The 18,126-nt window shown below is 34.2% G+C and overlaps 1 protein-coding gene across 1 annotated transcript in view; it reads left to right on the top strand.

The window, feature by feature from the left end:
• Zfpm2 (zinc finger protein, FOG family member 2) overlaps positions 1–18,126 on the top strand; it is a 419,413-nt gene that overhangs the window by 197,296 nt on the left and 203,991 nt on the right. The window contains exon 4 of the mRNA XM_042673220.1: positions 15,283–15,401. Coding sequence (XP_042529154.1) covers positions 15,283–15,401 — 119 coding nt within the window. The remainder of the gene's footprint in view (positions 1–15,282; positions 15,402–18,126) is intronic.

The following is an 18,126-nucleotide window of genomic DNA, read 5'->3' as shown; positions in this document are numbered from 1 at the left end:
TGGTTGGTCATGGGGCTTGAACTCTGGGCCTGTGCACTGTCTCTCAGTTCTTCAGCTCAAGGCTAGCACTCTACCACTTGAGCCACTGCACCACTTCTATTGTTTTTTTTTTCTGGTGGTTTACTGGAGATAATAGTCTTACAGACTTTCCTGCCAGGTCTGGCTTTGAACTGCGATCCTCAGATCACGGTCTGCTAAGTAGCTAGGATTACAGGCATGAGCCACCAGGGCTGGGCTTATTTACAATTAACAATTAACCACCCCATCACTCCAAAAATAAAAAAATTAAAAAAAATAGAAGCAAAATAAAACAGCTGGAAGTGGAGCTATGGCTCAAGTGCCAAAACACTAGCCTTGAGCACAAGAGCTCAGGGACAGCACTCAGGCCCTTAGTTCAAGTCCCAGGACTAGCGCACACACACACACACACACACACACACAAGAAAAGCAGAAGCTTGTAAGTAAGGGAAGCTATAATACTTTTTTTTTTTTAAGAAATAGTGGAGGAAATGCCTGCTTGTATTTGGGATATTACCAGTTTTCCTATTAAGAAATTCATATTGCTCCAACTTCATTTTGTAACTGTTCCTTGTATTTTGTTATTTGTGTTTAGTTGGAACTTCTGTTGCCTCCTAATAGTAGTTACCTCTCAGGTAAGCAGATGGCTGTTGTTATACTTTAACTTTCATCACCTCTTTCCCCCTATGTTCGCATTTATAATCACTTTAATGCAAATCAAAGTGTTCTAATGAGTGAAAAGGAAAAAGTAGTAATATGTGCATCTATCCTAAAGGGTCAGTATACTCAGAAAAAATGAGAAAAGATTGTAATAATTAGTAAAGATGCTTCTGCTTTCCTTTAAATGGCTTACCATGGATATTAATTTATTTCCTAGTTGTTTCCTCTAAATCTATTATAAGTAAGACCACAGAGATAAAACACTCTATAATATCTGGCATATGATAAATACTTAATAAATGTTATTATCTTCATCATTTCATAATTGAGAATTCTTGAAGTAGGAAATGAAAACATCTAATAATTCCCAGTAAGGTATAGTACATTTTTTTTCATTGTTTTAACTAAGGTGGTACAAGTATTTTCCACCCACAAATATATAAGCATATTCCTAGTTTTTCCTCTCTGGAATCCCATAATGCCAGATAATGTCATTGAAGCAGTTAATCCTGGTTATCTGGAAATGGAATGGGTGACTCACCTTTGAAGTCGACCTTCACAGCTATGTGAAGGTCATAGAACCCTGCTGGCTTAGCTATGGAGCAAGAAAGAAATACCAGCATGGGGTGACTATGGGCTGAATCTTTCCACTGCTTGTGTGGGAAGACTCAAGTCTGGGAGCTGCTCCTGTCACCTTCTGGTTTCAGATTAATCTGTCATGCCCTCTACTTTCTCCATCTGGATTAAAACTGCTTCTAGTACTTGTGATGATTGTGAAGCAAATATGAGTATTGAATGAAAGGAATTTTATCCAGATGTGCTTTTTCCTTTGCATTTAAAACACCTAAGATAGCATTTATAACATTTATTGAGTAGCTAATATATGCTTACCATCATATTTAGTCCTTACTTCCATAATCTGTTTTGGTACACACTCAGAAGGAACAGTTTAAAAACAGAATCACTGCCCATGGTCATTAGCAACAAGCTCCTGAATGCACAGATGATATAAGCCATGCTCACAAAGGTTGATAAAGTTTTCTTCTCATAACATATTGAATCCCTGAAATATACACACCCCTTTCAATAATCAATAATATCTCTGAAAAATGTTGTCAAATCTTACTTTAAAACATTCTATTGATCTTTTTCTGACTGGTTATATTTGCAATGATTCCCTAGCTTGCTTATAATAATATGTCATAATTTCTTTATATCAGAAAAAAATACAGTTGAGGGAAACTGATGTATTTGGTGGGAGACAAAAATAGAGAATTTTACTGTACATTGAAAGTAAAGTGCTTAAATCAGTGTTATTTATGATGAGAATCATTACTTTGACTTAAGAGTTGTGCATGCCAATTTCTGTATTGTCATACTTATTAAACTTGAACTCTATTCTAGATTATTGATTCTCTAAGAACAATGAAAAGAAACCATAGTAGATTTACAGAATGTTATTTCATTGATTTTAATGATCTCAGTGAATCTATCATACAAACCAGACCTCACTGATTGGACCCATGTGAATTATTAATTAAATGTTCATGTTTACATTGTACTGTGTTTGTTTTTGAGATGAATTTTGGTTTATTACAGAAAAGATATAATCTATATCCCACTGGTCCTTTGCTCACCTTCCCTTTGAGATGCTTTTCCTCATGCCATATTTCCAGGTGGTTATATGAGACATTTTTCCCTAATGATCAAATATTATTTTATACCTTCACCAAAAATTTATCTTAGGTTACAGTTGCTTCACTACTTTTTGGAGAAACTGCATCAGGAGAAGACTCACATTAAATTCTTCTTTGCTTTCTCTAGTATACAAATTTTCATCTGGCATCGTAAGTGCTTAAAAATAGTTTTGAATGAACAAATATATATTTAAATGAAATTCAGTTGAATGTGCTTTTATTAATGAAATATTTCCAGTAGACTATTGGACCATGCACTGAATAAACAATGATAGGTTTCTGGCTAGGGAATATTACAGAAATAATAGTTTCAGATATTACTCCTTCTATGTGGAGGAAAGAAATAGAACTTAGATCTCAAAGGCAAATACTGAGTTTATGAAAACTATGCTCAGCTGTCTCCCTCCCTCCAGCCTTCCCTTTCTCCTTCTCTTCCAAATCTGGCATGCCTCAAGTTTATGGTAGAAGATAGAGAACCAAGGACAGTGAGATAAAGAGAGGGAAAGAGAAGAGAAAAAAATAACATAGTGAACACATATATATTGAACCCATCAACGTATTAAATATTGATATAAAACATATCAATTTGCAAGGTAGAGAAGGTGAATCAGGGGTGCTGTCATTTAGCAATAGTTACATAAAATTTCCCATCAGAGGATAACTCATGGAAGACATGCTGTCAATGTGAATGGGAGATGGAGAGTCATCTTGGTGTGTTACAGTATCACTTACGATGCATCCTTGAAGGGATAGATAGATAGATAGATAGATAGATAGATAGATAGATAGATAGATAGACAGACAGATAGACAGACAGACAGATAGATAGAAAGACTACATATATCTATATATTATATATTATATATAGTATATATCTACTATATATTGTATATATAGAATATATAGTATAAATCTACCATATATAGTGTATATATATATACTATATAGTATATACAATATATAGTATATAATATAACATAGTATATAATATGTATACTATATAGCATCTATATGCTATATAGTATACATATTATATATAATTTCTTATGCTAGTAATATGTTTAAAACACTGGAGTTTTTTTATTAAATTAGATTATTAACTAAATTTCTTCAAGTAATATCATCCATGTTGGTAGAAGGATCTCTATTGTTGGAAGCTAATTTCAGACTTCTTTCCAAAACTTTTGGGACCAACATGTAAACGCACACTATCAACTCTGACAGTTACACTGGAAGTTTATGACTCCTTCTCCTGAAATGCTTTCTCTGTTACCTAGTGCATTGTATTTGGATTTCTCCTACCACTTTACTTCCTTTAAAACTTGCCCTGTGGTCTTGTCCTTCAGACATGTACAGTCAGTTTTCCAAATAAATGGCAGCTAATCTTATAAATGAGTCCACTCTAATGGCTGCTGATATGATACTGGGGCTTGAGGTCACTGTTTCCTCCTAGTTAAGTTATTTTTTTAAGGAGACAGTATGATAAAGTAGAAGAGGGCTAGAAAATCTGGCTTGGAGTCTTACTATCATTCCTAATTTGATAACTTCAAAAGTTACTTTAGCTTTGAGCTCCATCCCAATAAATATAACACTAAAAACTAAAACCTGTACCTATTCTGTGTACTTCTGTCTATGCTACCAGGTACAAAGCATTGTAGATGTGTCTAGAAAGTGTCATAGAGGGAGAGTATCACTGAAGGAACAACCCAAAGGGAGAAACTATATCCTGACATTTGACAAGGAGAGGTTGGATGTGAATCAGGGAAGTGTTTATCAAAAGCTGATAGATGAACTTCAAAGGATGGTACAATTTAAACATAACATAAATGATGGACACTTGAAATATACAAGATAGTTAAGACATCCAAAACATAGCAAGATAAACTATCTACTCTACCTCAAAACAGTGTCAAGGAGTAGCTTTTGTTAAAATTTTCTTTGCATATATATGCGACTTTAAAATAACACATAACAGCAGAGAGATGCATAAATATTAATAAATAAAATACCCCAGAATTGTATGGAAATGACTATGGTTTGCTTGTTCTTCAGAAGTTAGATATTTGAAATATTTTGTGAATCCAATCATCGGTAAATATTTCAACAAAATAAATTCAAAGTTTAACAATAATCACCTTTGTGCCTGTACAGAGACATATAAATTACACTGTTTTTTCTAGAAACAAAAACATTTTCAGACAAAACATAGGTTTCCTAGAGAAATCGCACAGTAAAAGGATGGAGTGCGGCATTGAAAATTATTATAGTGTTGATCTACTACCTACTATTGCTTTAATTCAACACCAAGATAATTTTTTTTACAACTTTATGTACACCATCAGATGATCCTCTGACCCAGAACTCTGCACCTCTGTCACCTCTCGGGAAGGACTGGGCTTCCCCCATGACACACAGACTTATAATAAATGAAGAATTATAATAACTGAAGACTAATAGATGAAGAGTTTTTTAAGATTTCAATATTATATATGGTTCTGGCAACAGTACCAGGCATACACTCAAGACTCCTCCTAAGATGCATATTCATTGATGACATGTCAGTTTTTGAATATCTGTATGGTTTTTTTAAACTCTTAAAAATATGAAAGTTACACCAGTTCTTTTCCTTTGGATAGAAAATTTAAACTCTATAATGCAAAACTTCTTGTACATTGGTCTTCTGTGCATTTCTGTTGGCTGAATTCTTCCCCAATGTATTACTTCTCTGAAGTAGACTAAAAGCTTTCAAGGTAATGCTATCATTTTTCTCTCATGTTATTTGCTCATCTGGCAAGTCTTTCTGTTATCTTTTGGCAGTCTAATATGGTGGTCAAAAATGTCACTTTCCCAGTCCCAAATGGAACCTTGTGTAGATTTTTTTCTTCCAGGTGAAATTCATCTTATGACAATTGATACATCAGAATGTTTTATCCATGCAAGGTTTCCTATCTAAATCCTTTCCTCTCCATCCAAACCATTTTACCAAGTTCAAAAAGTCTATATCTTGCTTTATTAACATTTTCTTTATCTTGGCATTGAATTCAAATAGTAGTATCTAGTGAGTTAAAAATTACATGTTGTCATTAAAAATCAGCCATAACTTCTGATAAATGTTATCATAAATGAATTATCTTCTGAATTAATGGTCACAGTCTGTGAGAAAGCATGTGATTTTTTACAGACCACATATTACCTAATGCATAAATAATATTGACTAAAATCTACAATCATAAACTACAAGGCCTACTGATGATCTATACTAAATGTTCTTTCAAAAATATTCATCCCTTACAAATGGCTCAAGATAATTCTTTCTAATGGATGAATAGAATTCCATCGTATTTATAAACTACATTTTCTTGATCCATTAATCCATCAAGGGGAAATCTGGAATGATGCCATACACTGGCTATGTTGAATAATGCTGCAATATACATGGTTGTGTTGGTAGCTTTACTGTATCCCTGTTTGTAATCATTTGGATAAAAGCCCAGGAGTGGAATTGCTGGATCATAGGGTTAAATTTATTTTTTTTGAGGAATCTCTGTACTGCTTTTTAGAGAGTATGTACAAGTTCACATTCCCAGAGTGTATTAGGGTTCCCTTTTGGCCACATTCTTGCCACCATCTGTTGTTGCTTTTTTGTTGTTGCTGTTTTTGTTTGTTGAGGGTTTTTTTGTTTGTTTTTGGCTATTCTAACCACAGTGAGGTGGAATCACAATGTTGTTTTGACTTGCTTTTCTTTTATGGTCAGAGATGGTAAGAATTTCTTCGTGTGTCTATTGGTCATAGTGAAATAAATCAGGGCCAGAGAGACAAAGAATCCATGCTTTCCTTTATAAATGGACACTAGATTTAGCTTATAAACTTACCAGTATACATTGGGTGGTATGCAAGTGAAAACAAATGTATTCACTGAACTATGGTAGACTCAAGGGAGAACTCAAATTGTGTAATTCCTTAGAAAGAAAAAGTCAGAGTTCACTGAAATAAATACCAGAGAGAGGGTACTTGGAAAGGGGTGGGGTGAGTTTAAAGGGAAAAGGGTAAGCAAATGAAGAGGAAAAGTCAAGGGGGAGAATGCAGTTAAGAATTCAACAGATAACATATAAAATTAAGAAGAATGAGGGAAAGGAGTGACATTGATCAAGATGCATTGTATCCATAAACTGCTTTGTTAGATGACAACTCCTTTGTACAACTACATAAAGATAATTTTAAAAGTTAAAATAGTTCCTTTTTAGCTTTTCATTGGGCAAGACCTGTGGCTGACATTTTGTCCCAAGGCTCTCCTTTGGATTTTATCTGTCTATAGAAACCACACTTGGGGTGCACAGCATTCCATGTGCCCTGATGTCTCTGTGCCCCTCTTGTTGGTGTCCTGCTTTGGATAGCTGCTTCCCACAGTGCTGTTTGCTGTGTCTGCCAGCCAAGCCCGCTTTACTTTCATGATGATGCTTCTAACCATAGAGTTCCTAAAACATAACCTCCCTCTGTACCTCAAGATTTGGATCAGGAAGTAGTATCAGGTCAGTCTTCGACCAGCAGTATTGTCTGAAAGGTCAAAAAGGTTTCCTGCAGAAAGAGGCTCACTGGGACAGATGTCTAAGCAAAAGAGTACTGACTTCCCCTCCTCCTCCTAGCAGCTGAAGTCTCCAGTGACTTTGGAGACAATGAAATTCCTTCCGATGACTTTTCCCAAACTTTTGCCACAGCTAATCACAATCCATTTTAAAAAATTCCAGACTCCTGAAAGGAGCTGTCATTTTTCCTGTTCTTTGTTTGAATGGATAGATGGTAAGGCACAAGACAAAATATGGCAACTCCTTTCTCCTCACCTAGAATATGATCTCAAAGTTAGTTTGTTACACGAAGATGTAGTTGAAAGATTCTTAGTCATTTCAGACCATGATATGTTTTTCTTAAAACACCAAAAATTGGTAGTCTTTATTGTTACCAATATTATTACTACCTGCACACATTGTCTTCTTTTTCTTTCCTTTGATGACAATAATTGGTGGGTTTCAATGGATCTTACCATAGAAAGAAACCTAGCCCAAGAATTAATTCTTTAAAGCCAGGCAGAATAGTAAGTAACAAAACATCTAAAATGTCAACATGTGCTTATATTTAGTAGCATAAACAAGTAAACTCATCTCCTCCAAGACACCTTATGTGCTGAGACATTTTAGAAACTGTAGGCCAAGGAAGCATTTTGAATTCTTGAGAAATGCAGTGTTTTTAAGTTCTTCTAGGTTTTGGACAACTCCAGTGTCTTGTAGAGTTTTTAGGCATCGAATGCACTGTGTGAAAAGGGAATGTTTCTATTTTGCCACCATGATTAAGTTATCTTTCCCAGTGCAATTACAAGTTCATTTGGGGCTCTTTGTGTTAAACTAATAGCTTCTGATTCACTGCTGTCACCCAGTACTTCTGCATGCACTTTTAATACCATCTGTACTACCCCAGCACTTACCTAGGGTGAGCATTTTTCTCTAAGTAACGACTCATCTTGGGCAAATCATTAATGGAACATCAAAAAGATCCCATCTGTTAGAGTTACATATGGCTAAGATAAAAATGATCAAATATATCATTTTTTTCTTCATTCTCTCCCCCCTACCCTTCTTTCTTATCCACACAATAAATGTAGTTGTCAGCAGGATAAGTTCATGTGCCGGATAAGGTCACAATTTCATTTTAGTGACAACTTCCAACAGTAGGAACTTACAAGGTTCGATTTATTAAAGAGTCAGAAGGGATAAGATCATTGCTTGGCCAGCCTGATTTATCAGGGTTTGACTAGAGTACTTGAATAGGGAATGTCGTATTTCAAGTTTATGTTCAAAACTGTAGTTTTAGTGTGTGTTGTGACTGTGTGAGTCAAAAATTGAGAAGGAAAATAAGGAAGTATTCTATATGGCAGTTTGTAGCCAACAGCCAAGAACTGTCATTTACTTGGTCAAAAAATGCATAGAGATGCATCAATACAGTGTAAAAGGAATTGTGTCATTTGTCTTTAAATGCAAATAAAACATGTGGCTATTAATGCTTGCAAAAACCTATGTAATGACAACACTGTGGTTTGATTAAAACAAAACAAAACAAAAAAAAAACCAGCAGTGAAATGATCTAACCCCCCCATGCATTTGGCAGGCAGATGTCAAATAGTTAAACTGTAAAATAGCAAGAGCTCTGCCATACTTTGGCCACCTTGGCTGACTTTGAAAATGTTTTTGAGATGTTTAGAATCTTTGAGCGCTTTTTGAACTCAGCATGACTTCGGGGCTGTCCATGTTTGATACCATGATGTATAATGTTTTCCATCCATGAAGGAAATATAAATATGGGTTCTGACGCTCTAGCCTGGTGCTATAGAAAGGCCTGATAAACATTATGAGCCAATTCATGTGGTCTGCTTTGAAATTTGGTTATATATTGAAAACCAAGTTTAACCCAATCCAAAGTTTATTTTCAGCAAATGAAATATGATCTCCTGTCATCTCATTTGCTTTGCAACCCTGTCTTCTTGTGAAATGTGAGCCCAGCCTTAGGACATGATCTGTACTTAAGAGATGGCCTATAAATACCATATATATTTATATCACCAACTTAATGCTGGATTTCAGTTGAAACATGGCTGCTGATAAGTAATGGGAAAAGTCACATCTTGTCCCTTCCCTTTTGAGAAGCAATTTGCTTTTTAAAGGTGCATCAGAAGGATCCCATTAAGAAAAATACCAAACAATGTCTTGATAGCCCTTTCAACGAAAAAAAAGAGTTAAGGTCATTGCTGATGACTTTAAACTTTTTTATTTTATTTACGCCCCAAACTAGGTTGATATTTTTTTTAAGCTGTGGGATATTTGGTAGTGATTTGACTTGGGCTTTGAAAAACATTTTTTTAATGAAGCTATCATAAGTCTTTGAGTAATCACAGACTTTTAAAAGTATGCATTATCAGAAGATAAGAGAAACAGCCCTCAGCACTAACAATATTATCTTTTACCAAAACTGATTAGTCTAACCTATGTGTCTCAAATATTTGCTGTGAACTTACATGGTGTGTTAAAAAAATAAGGCTTCTTTTTGAAGAATAGCTACAAAAATATGAACAGAGCAAAGAAAGAGCAGCTTTTTCTTTGGGCTCCATATTTCAAGAGCTGTGGTAAACATATGAAGATATAATAGAAAGGTTGAACACATAAAATATATGATGGTTATAGTAGTGTATAGAGAAGACACACCAAAAACTTTCTTTTGATTAAAAAATCAATTAGAACTGTTGTAAAATTAAGATATATACTATTATGAAAATCTTTATTCAATTAATTTTTGTTCAATTTTTATTTTCATATGTCACATATGATATGCTATAGTCTACAAGCAGATAAACAGAATATTTGAAATATATACATAGATAGATAATGATGTTTATTTCTTGTTGAGTTAAAAGGAATTATTAGAGGGACTGCAAAGAATGCTTAAATGGGAAACTATCTCCTCATGCACTGTGAATGCAGTGGGGTAGGAGGCAAACACTCAGATTGTTCTCAAGTTCAGAAATGCTTTGTGAAGGAGAATAAATTTGGGCTACATCGCGTAACATTACTTGGTCTATTGAGGCAGGATGGTGAATCTGCCAGGAAGCAGGAACAGTTCTCAGAAAGGTGAGCAAGCTAAATTGGATATGTGGCAGGAGTGATAAAGAAGACTTTTCCAATTGGGGAAAAGCACATTTGTCAAAGCAATAGAACCCCAAAGTCAAGCAGACACTACAGCAATATTATAGCAGAATTAAAATTCAAGCAATTTGACGTATGAAAAGTGAGCTAGCTCATGGGCAAACTTGCACAAATCAATGACATGACAAAATCATACTTTCTTTTCCTAAATTTCAGGTTAATTCTGGAAGAGCTTTTGAGTCTGAATTAGAGGTATAGTTTATTGAAACTGGTTGAGTTGCAAAAATTCAAAGAAGATCGATCTGGGAGATATTGGGAAGATTAGGCAATGCACAGTGAATTATTTGCATAGAGGTGATGAAGAAGAAATACTTGAATATGATGGCAAAAATATGTATATCTTTCTTAAATTTCTTCTGGTGAAGTAGTATTTACTAGTTATTTGCAGGTGTTAATTTTCACAACACTAGTGACAGATGATATAGTGATTCATATTTGTGTGCAGAAAGTGAAATTAAGAGGGTTAATTAACCTGCTCTGATTCACAAGGTCTATTCAGGTACTCTTTTTAAAAAAATTATAGTCATTGTAGAGGTGTTGTACAGAGGGGTTGCAGTTACATATGTCAGGTAATGAGTACATTTCTTTTTTAACAATGTCACTCTGTGTGCTTTATCCCCAATTTCCCCTCCCATCCCCACTCACACGTTGTATAGCTCATTTTCAATATAGTGTCTAATGCTGTATTTGTTCATTCTTTGTCCCACCATTTCTGTGTCCCCTATTACCCTCTCAAAGATGTTTGTTTATTTATCAGGTACTCTGATTGCATCATGTTTAGAGCATATCCCATGTGGTATTTGACCTCCTTTTCTTTTTTTTCCACTTCATATATATATATATATATATATATATATATATGTATACACATACATATATATATATATTAAAGATACTGTGCAGAGGGGTTACAGTTACATGAATAAGATAATGAGTACATTTCCTATTGAGTATTGTTACCTTCTCCTTTGTTTTTCCCCTACCATCCCTTCCCTTCCCACCTCAACTTCTCCTCCCCAAGTTGTAAAGTTCGTTTTCAACATAGTGTCTTGTACGTCTTATGTTTCATTGTTACAGTAGGTCAAGTTGTATCCTTGTTTCAGCATTTTGTGATTTCCCTTCCTCTCCCCAAATTAGAAAGATGTATGTACACGATGCAGGGCACCAAAATAAAATACAGTGACTACAGGGGGAAAGAACATACAAGAGAAAGAAAAAAATCACACAGTACATTAAAAACAATGCCAGAAAAAAACACCTCTTGTGTCCCTATCTTGGGGTTCATTTCCCTTAGCATCATTTTATATGTTTGACCTCCTTTTCTACAAAATCCCTTTCAATTCAAACACCCTTGAAATTCATCTTATCTCCAGTCTTTTTCCTACTTTTCTAAATTTTCAGTTTCACTGACTGATCTCTATTCCTTTAAACTCTCTATTTCTTTGTTGCTTATTAGGTACACTGCAAAAGACCCAGCACCTAACTGCTAGAATCTAACAGTTAGATGTGTAAAATCACTCAATCCCCTAACTTCTTGAAGCTAAATAATTACCTAGTTTTATGAATTTAACTCTCTAAGCTATATAGATTCCATTATCTGAAATACATTTTAGGTCCAGATTTATTTTGTTTGTTGCTTTGTGTTTGGGCCTAATTCACTTATTAAATAGTATATACATACATGTCAAATAAATGAATGTGTAATGAATGAAGGTACAAAGCAAAAGGTAACCTTGATAAGAACTAAAAGGTTTACCTTGTCATTTCAATATGTCTAACAATTTCCAGTCAAACATGCATTTTGTTATAAGCTGGCTCTAAGATTTGCGTCTTTAGACCCATCCATCCACCCATCCATATACTCAGTGGACTTTTTCTCTCCCCTTCCCTCCCTCCCTCCCTCCCTCCCTCCGTCCCTCCTTCCTTTCCTCCCTCTCTCTCTTTCTTTCTCTCTCTCTTTCTTTCTCTTTCTCTCTCTCTTCCTCCCTCCCTCCCTCCCTCCCTCCCTCCCTTCCTTCCTTCCTTCCTTCCTTCCTTACTGTCTTTCTTTCTGTCTTTTCTTTCTGCCAGTCATGGGGCTTAAACTCAGGGCCTGGGCACTGTGCCTGAGCTTCTTTTTCATAAGGCTAGTACTCTACCATTTGAGCCACAGCACCACTTCTGGCTTTTTCTATAAATGTGGTACTGAGGAATTGAACCCAGGCCTTCATGCAAGCTAAGCAAGCACTCTACCACGAAACCACATTTTCAGCCCAACTTTTTACTTCTTATAAGTATAATCTCTAGAATTATGTATCAACAAAGGTCATTAAGTTGGAAAGATATCTTACTAAAAAGTACTAATCCTTATTTTAAAAATGACAGATCAGGGCTGGGAAGTTGGCTCAGTGGTAAAGCGCTTGCCTTGCATGCCTGAGGCCCTGGGTTCGATTCCTCAGCACCACATAAGCAAAAAGAAAAAAGCCGGAAGTGGCGCTGTGGCTCAAGTGGTAGAGTGCTAGCCTTGAGCTGAAGAGCTGAGGGACAGCGCCCAGGCCCAGAGTTCAGGCCTCGCGACCGGACCCAAAAAGAAAAAAAAAAAAAAATGACAGATCAAACCTACGAAAAATATGTACCTGTTTTGGATGCCTTGGAACTAAAAACACTTTTAGTGTGATGATGTTTCCTCTGTTTCATAATACTCACCTTTGAAGACAATTAAGTTCATAGTATTAAGCACACATAACTTAAATTTAACTTCTCTTTATATAGTATCCTGTCTCTGTTGCTGTTCTGAACTTAGACTTACAATATGCATGCTAATGATTTGCACTGTGCTTGTGCTTCTCTATAAACAAAGTACTGATTAAATGAAGTAAATAGATGATTTTTAACTACTCTAGTCACAGAAAATATTTCTCAAAGCTCTAAATAGCTTCTTGCAAAGAAGAAAAGAGACTGGTGTTTGCCTGCTTATCTACTAGGGTTGAAAAGATAGTCACTAGTGTGGACAGTTACTGAACTCCATGTTATGACTATCTTTAAGGACTTACAAAGTATTTTTGGTCTGTTTAAAATGTTAATGCATAGTCAATGACATCTAAACTCTGGGGATATCTGGATATCACTTTATGATCTGCCTGAAGTTTGTAGTACTTAATCCTTTAAAAGACAGATCTGCTTGTAAATCCACAAGTAGAGATAAGAAGTCACTGACTGAGTCTGAACCCTTTACAAATGAAGTATGTTATTGGCAGAAAGAAAGGATGAATTACCTTTTAAAACAAGTTTCTAAGATCATCATAATTCCTCTATCACTAAATGTGACATAACTTTGTAAAAACAAAGCAATTATGTGGACATCATCTTTATGTGGAAAAGAAAGTATTTAAATAATACTTAGGTAAGAGATACAACCATCCTTTAGAAGCCTAGATAATTTTTTTTTTACCTGCTGGTCATCTGCAGCTACTCATAAACCAGAATGGAAGCAGTTGTAGGCTTTATGTCTCTCTTACCTTAATGAATTCTATCTTTTTTCATACAGTATTCCAGGGGTGGAGGAATGGGAAGATAATCCTTAAACTTCAAATTTTTTAGTTCTGAACTGATGGTGGTTTATATTCTGTGATTTTAACTTTAAAGATAAGCAATAATAAAAACATGAAAAGTAATATCTGATACTGTAGTTACTAAAAGAATGATGCAAATATAAAGAAAGAATAGATACAATTGAATTCAGGTGGATGGCAATGCTTTTTAAATTATCAGTTGAATATTGGAAAATCCCAGTTGACTTGAAATGTAGCTTGAGTAACAAATTTCATGTTACCCATCATGACCTACTTATCATATAGATAATTTAATTGCTAATATATTCTATTTCAAACTTGCCTCTATTTTATATTCAGTATGATTTTTGAATTATATTTTTATTCAGTTCCTTCTTATTCTTAAGTCTGCAGCTTGGTAAACTGAAAAGAAATACCATTATAAAATAGTAAGCTGTATGATTGAAATAATATTTTAAAATACAGACAATTTTAATGGCAATCCAGCAATAGTTTCAGGCATAAATATCATCAATTTACTTATTTAAAGTAGACCGCTAGTTCCTAATTGAGATAATTTTTTTGTTTATTTTAAAACAAAGTCAATTTTGAGTTTCTTAACCTTTATCTATTGATTTATATTTATACCAATATAGTTACATATTTCTTAAAGCACTTAATGAATTCCTACATGCAATTATGTATATTGACTTCATTTCCTTTTTCCCATTAATGACTCGAAATATTACTCTGTTCTAGGAGGAAGACAAACCTGAATTTTCTATTCTTTATGGCTTTTGTCTGATCCCATTGAGTAACAGAGACCCCCTGCACCCAAAATATGCAATGGAAAAATATTCATATAAATTAATTTGTATTTGAGACAATAAACATCACTATTCACTGTGTATTCACTTTTTCTGTCTACTAAATTACTTCAGAAGATGTTCAAGTACTTAAAAACAAAACCTCTCCAGATACTGTTCTCCAAGAGTTGAATACTTGAAAGAACTGTATTTGATGTTGGTATAATTTGTGGAGGGGAAGGGAAAAACAAATCGTTTAAATAGGGATACAGGTGGACCCATTGCAACAATGAGATGTACAAGTCGTTAGGTCGAAAAACAAACTTTACAACTTTGGCTGGAGAAGGGGGTGGGAGATGGGAAAGGATGGGAAGGGGAAACAAAGGAGGAGGCAACAATGCTTGATAAGAAATGTACTCATTATCTTGCCCATGTAATTGTAACCCCTCTATATGGTATTTTCACAATTAAAAAAAAAGAAATTTAAGCTGAAAATATTGTCCTAAAGTTTGTCGTCTACGTGTTTTGGGATTGGATCAGTGCTTTGTGAGAAAGTATTATTACTATGTTCAGTTCTTCAACAATTGACTTCTACAGATAATGTGTGTGAAGTGGTTCAGAAAAGGAATTGGGTTAAATTTGTATAATATTATGAAGACAAGTTTTATTTTTAACTCAGGATAACAAAATCTGATGTTTTTAGGCAAAGCATGATTCTCTTTACATGAATGCTTGGAATATTGTGCATGTAAAGCAAAAACTGAAGAGGTGACTATTAAGGAACGCATAAAACAATTCTAAACACGTGTGTTTTCATTGTTTGCAGGAGAGCTGGAAGTATTTCAGAAAGATGGGGAACGAAAGATTCAGAGTCGGCAGCAACTTCCAGTGGGAACAACTTGGGGGCCATTTGCTGGGAAGATGGACTTGAATAATAATTCCTTGGTATGTAGGCTTTCTAAAATATTTGGCTTTGAATATTTTGCCATAGTCTAGAAATTGCTTGCATCTCAGTGAAATCCTTAAAAGTAAGTTTGGGTTTTGGGTTTATGGGTTGTTGTTGTTGTTGTTTTTGCTGCTTTCATGGACTGCAAAACTTGGATATTTTCCAAGTGGCTTGACAGTAATATACACAGACTTTAGAAGGAAACAGCTTACTCATATTAAATGGTCGGCTAGAAAGTTAATTTATAAGCTTATTGCTTTATCTGCCTTGCCAGACTAAGACTATTCACATTTAATAATATGTACAATTACCTTTAGTTTTAAGATGACATAAATTAATTGTCAGACATTACCAGTTTACATGAACAATAAGAAATAAACACTTTATTATTCCTTACTAATAATGTTTGTACCTCTAAGAGGAAGGAAAGTGATTGGCAAGAAAATTACCATAAAACAAAGTTGTTGGGTTTTTTTTTTTTTTTTGTAAAAAGTTCTGAGATCAGAAAGTTGACTTCTTGGTAAGATTATATGGATAACTGACTAACTAAGTGTTTTAAAGATCTCATTGGCAATACCAAGGAGTTGGTATTGTATTCAATACCAAGAGGTTGGGCTGTATTCCATTCCTGAGTCTCTAGAAGAATTCATTCTGGCTTCTCAAGGCTACGCTCATCCCTGGGGTCAGGGTCCCTTTCCATTTCAATGTCAGCAATGACTAGTTCAATCCCCTCCTCTATATTCCAACTCTTCCATTCTTAAGAACACATATGGTTATATTGGGTTCACCTAGGAAATACAGGGTGACTCCTCTATTTGAATGACTATCCTTCTTAATTCTAGTTGTTTCCTCAGCTTCCTTTTTGCCATGTAGTGTAACATTCCCACATTTGAGAGATTAAGAAGTAGAAATTTCTTATGAGCAACACTCTACCTGTCAAATGCATAAAGTAAAAATAATAGGTGGAAAACATCTATCATCTTAAATGATAATACAAGTAATACACCTTAAGCAGAAAAATGTTTCACAGTCCTTAGAAAAGCCAGAAATTAATGTGTACCTAGTTGTTCTGATGAACAACCTTTTCTTTGAATAGTGTTCCTATAGGAAGAACTCATGAATGTTGAATGATGTAGTCTATGGGAACATGATGGGAATATGAAAACTCAGAGGGGTGGATGAGTGTATCAGATTCTCCAGCGTGTCATTCTCTTTTTTCAATTTATAGCATGGAAGTAATTCCTTCTTTAAATTATTTTATGAAAGATATGGGTAGATCTGTGTGTACTCAAGCACTGTGTCACTATGACAGATTACTGACATAACTGAAAGTAATGTTCGGAATAAAGAAGAAATATTTATGTCATAGCACTTGCTTGTGAGGTTCTAGATCTGTTTCTTATTTCCTAAATCCATGTATTGATTCATAAAATGATAAGAGATTTAATATGTATTTAAGAACCAAGCAAGTTGACCTTACATTATAGTCCAGATTACATATTTAATAATGTAGGCAACTTCTTCGAAAGCGAGGTTTAGGTAAACTCTATAAACAACACTTGCCTTAGTTTGTCAGGTTGCATTAACAGACTTTTCTATTGAGGGCTTTCAGAGAGTAATTTGTTCCTGAACGGTTAAAAAACTAAGATTACCCAAACATCGAAGATGGAGTTAAGTGGTATCTGAATCCACTTTATATGGTTGTTTCTGTTCTCTAGAACTCTTTAAAGGTTAGTTAATCTTAAAATTAAGGTATTTATTACCTTATTTATCATTGCATACCAACATCAGCACCTTCTTTTTTCTGATATTTCTCCAATTGTTTACTGATTTAGAAATGGCACATATAGTTAATTCAAGACATGGAAAACATTTTCTTGCTAGGATATCAAGAGGATATTTGTATTACATATATGTTTTGACTAATCTTTGTATCATTTATTTGTGTAAATTCATTGTGGTAGTTTTTTTGACATTTTAGTCACATGCATAATTGTGATATATAGTTTAAAAATGTTTTGTAAAGATAAAATTTTCATTAAAATCACTTCCTAGACAACATAGTTTTGCTGCTTTAATTAATATTCCTGTAAATTCTGTCTATTATAGCTATTTAATTTCAGTGTAAATATGAGTTATTTTACACTTTCTGATACTATTTAAATCACATGAATAGTCTATGGTTTCAAAATTTAGGGGTGTGTTATAATTGTAAAAATAATCTCAAGTCTACTTTCATTTTTCATCTTAGAGTTTATGTATCTAATTCTATTATCTACTTAAAAGATTGATTCTTAAATTACAAAATTCACTTGCCTCACTAAAATATACTTCAAATATTTTTGAAACCACTTTGTCTTCCAAAATTTAATTCTGCTTTTATGTTCTTAAATACTATTAGCAGTAGTAATGCCATCATGAATGTTAGTGTATGTTGGTTGATTAATAGAGTACATACCTGAATATTTATTTCTGGACAGTGTGTAGATGATTAACTCAGTTGCCACTCTAGAAAACCCTATAAATTTGATGCTATTTTAATTTATATTTTGTGTATGGGAAGAGAAAGGCTCTGGATTATAATATCTTTAACATGATTTGATCATCATAAAATTGATAAGGTGTCTTTACATGAATCTAAATTGATAAAAACCTCAAAGAGAAAATGTTCAATGATTATAGTTGTTGTTTTTAATCTTGGGGCAAAGGGTTTGTTCTTACACT

This window comes from Dipodomys spectabilis, unplaced genomic scaffold, assembly GCF_019054845.1.
Source record: "Dipodomys spectabilis isolate Male_0828 unplaced genomic scaffold, ASM1905484v1 ptg000783l, whole genome shotgun sequence".
NCBI classification, from domain to species: Eukaryota; Metazoa; Chordata; class Mammalia; order Rodentia; family Heteromyidae; genus Dipodomys; species Dipodomys spectabilis.
The sequence above is the reverse complement of the archived record's forward strand: the minus strand, read 5'-3'. Positions and strand labels throughout refer to the sequence as shown.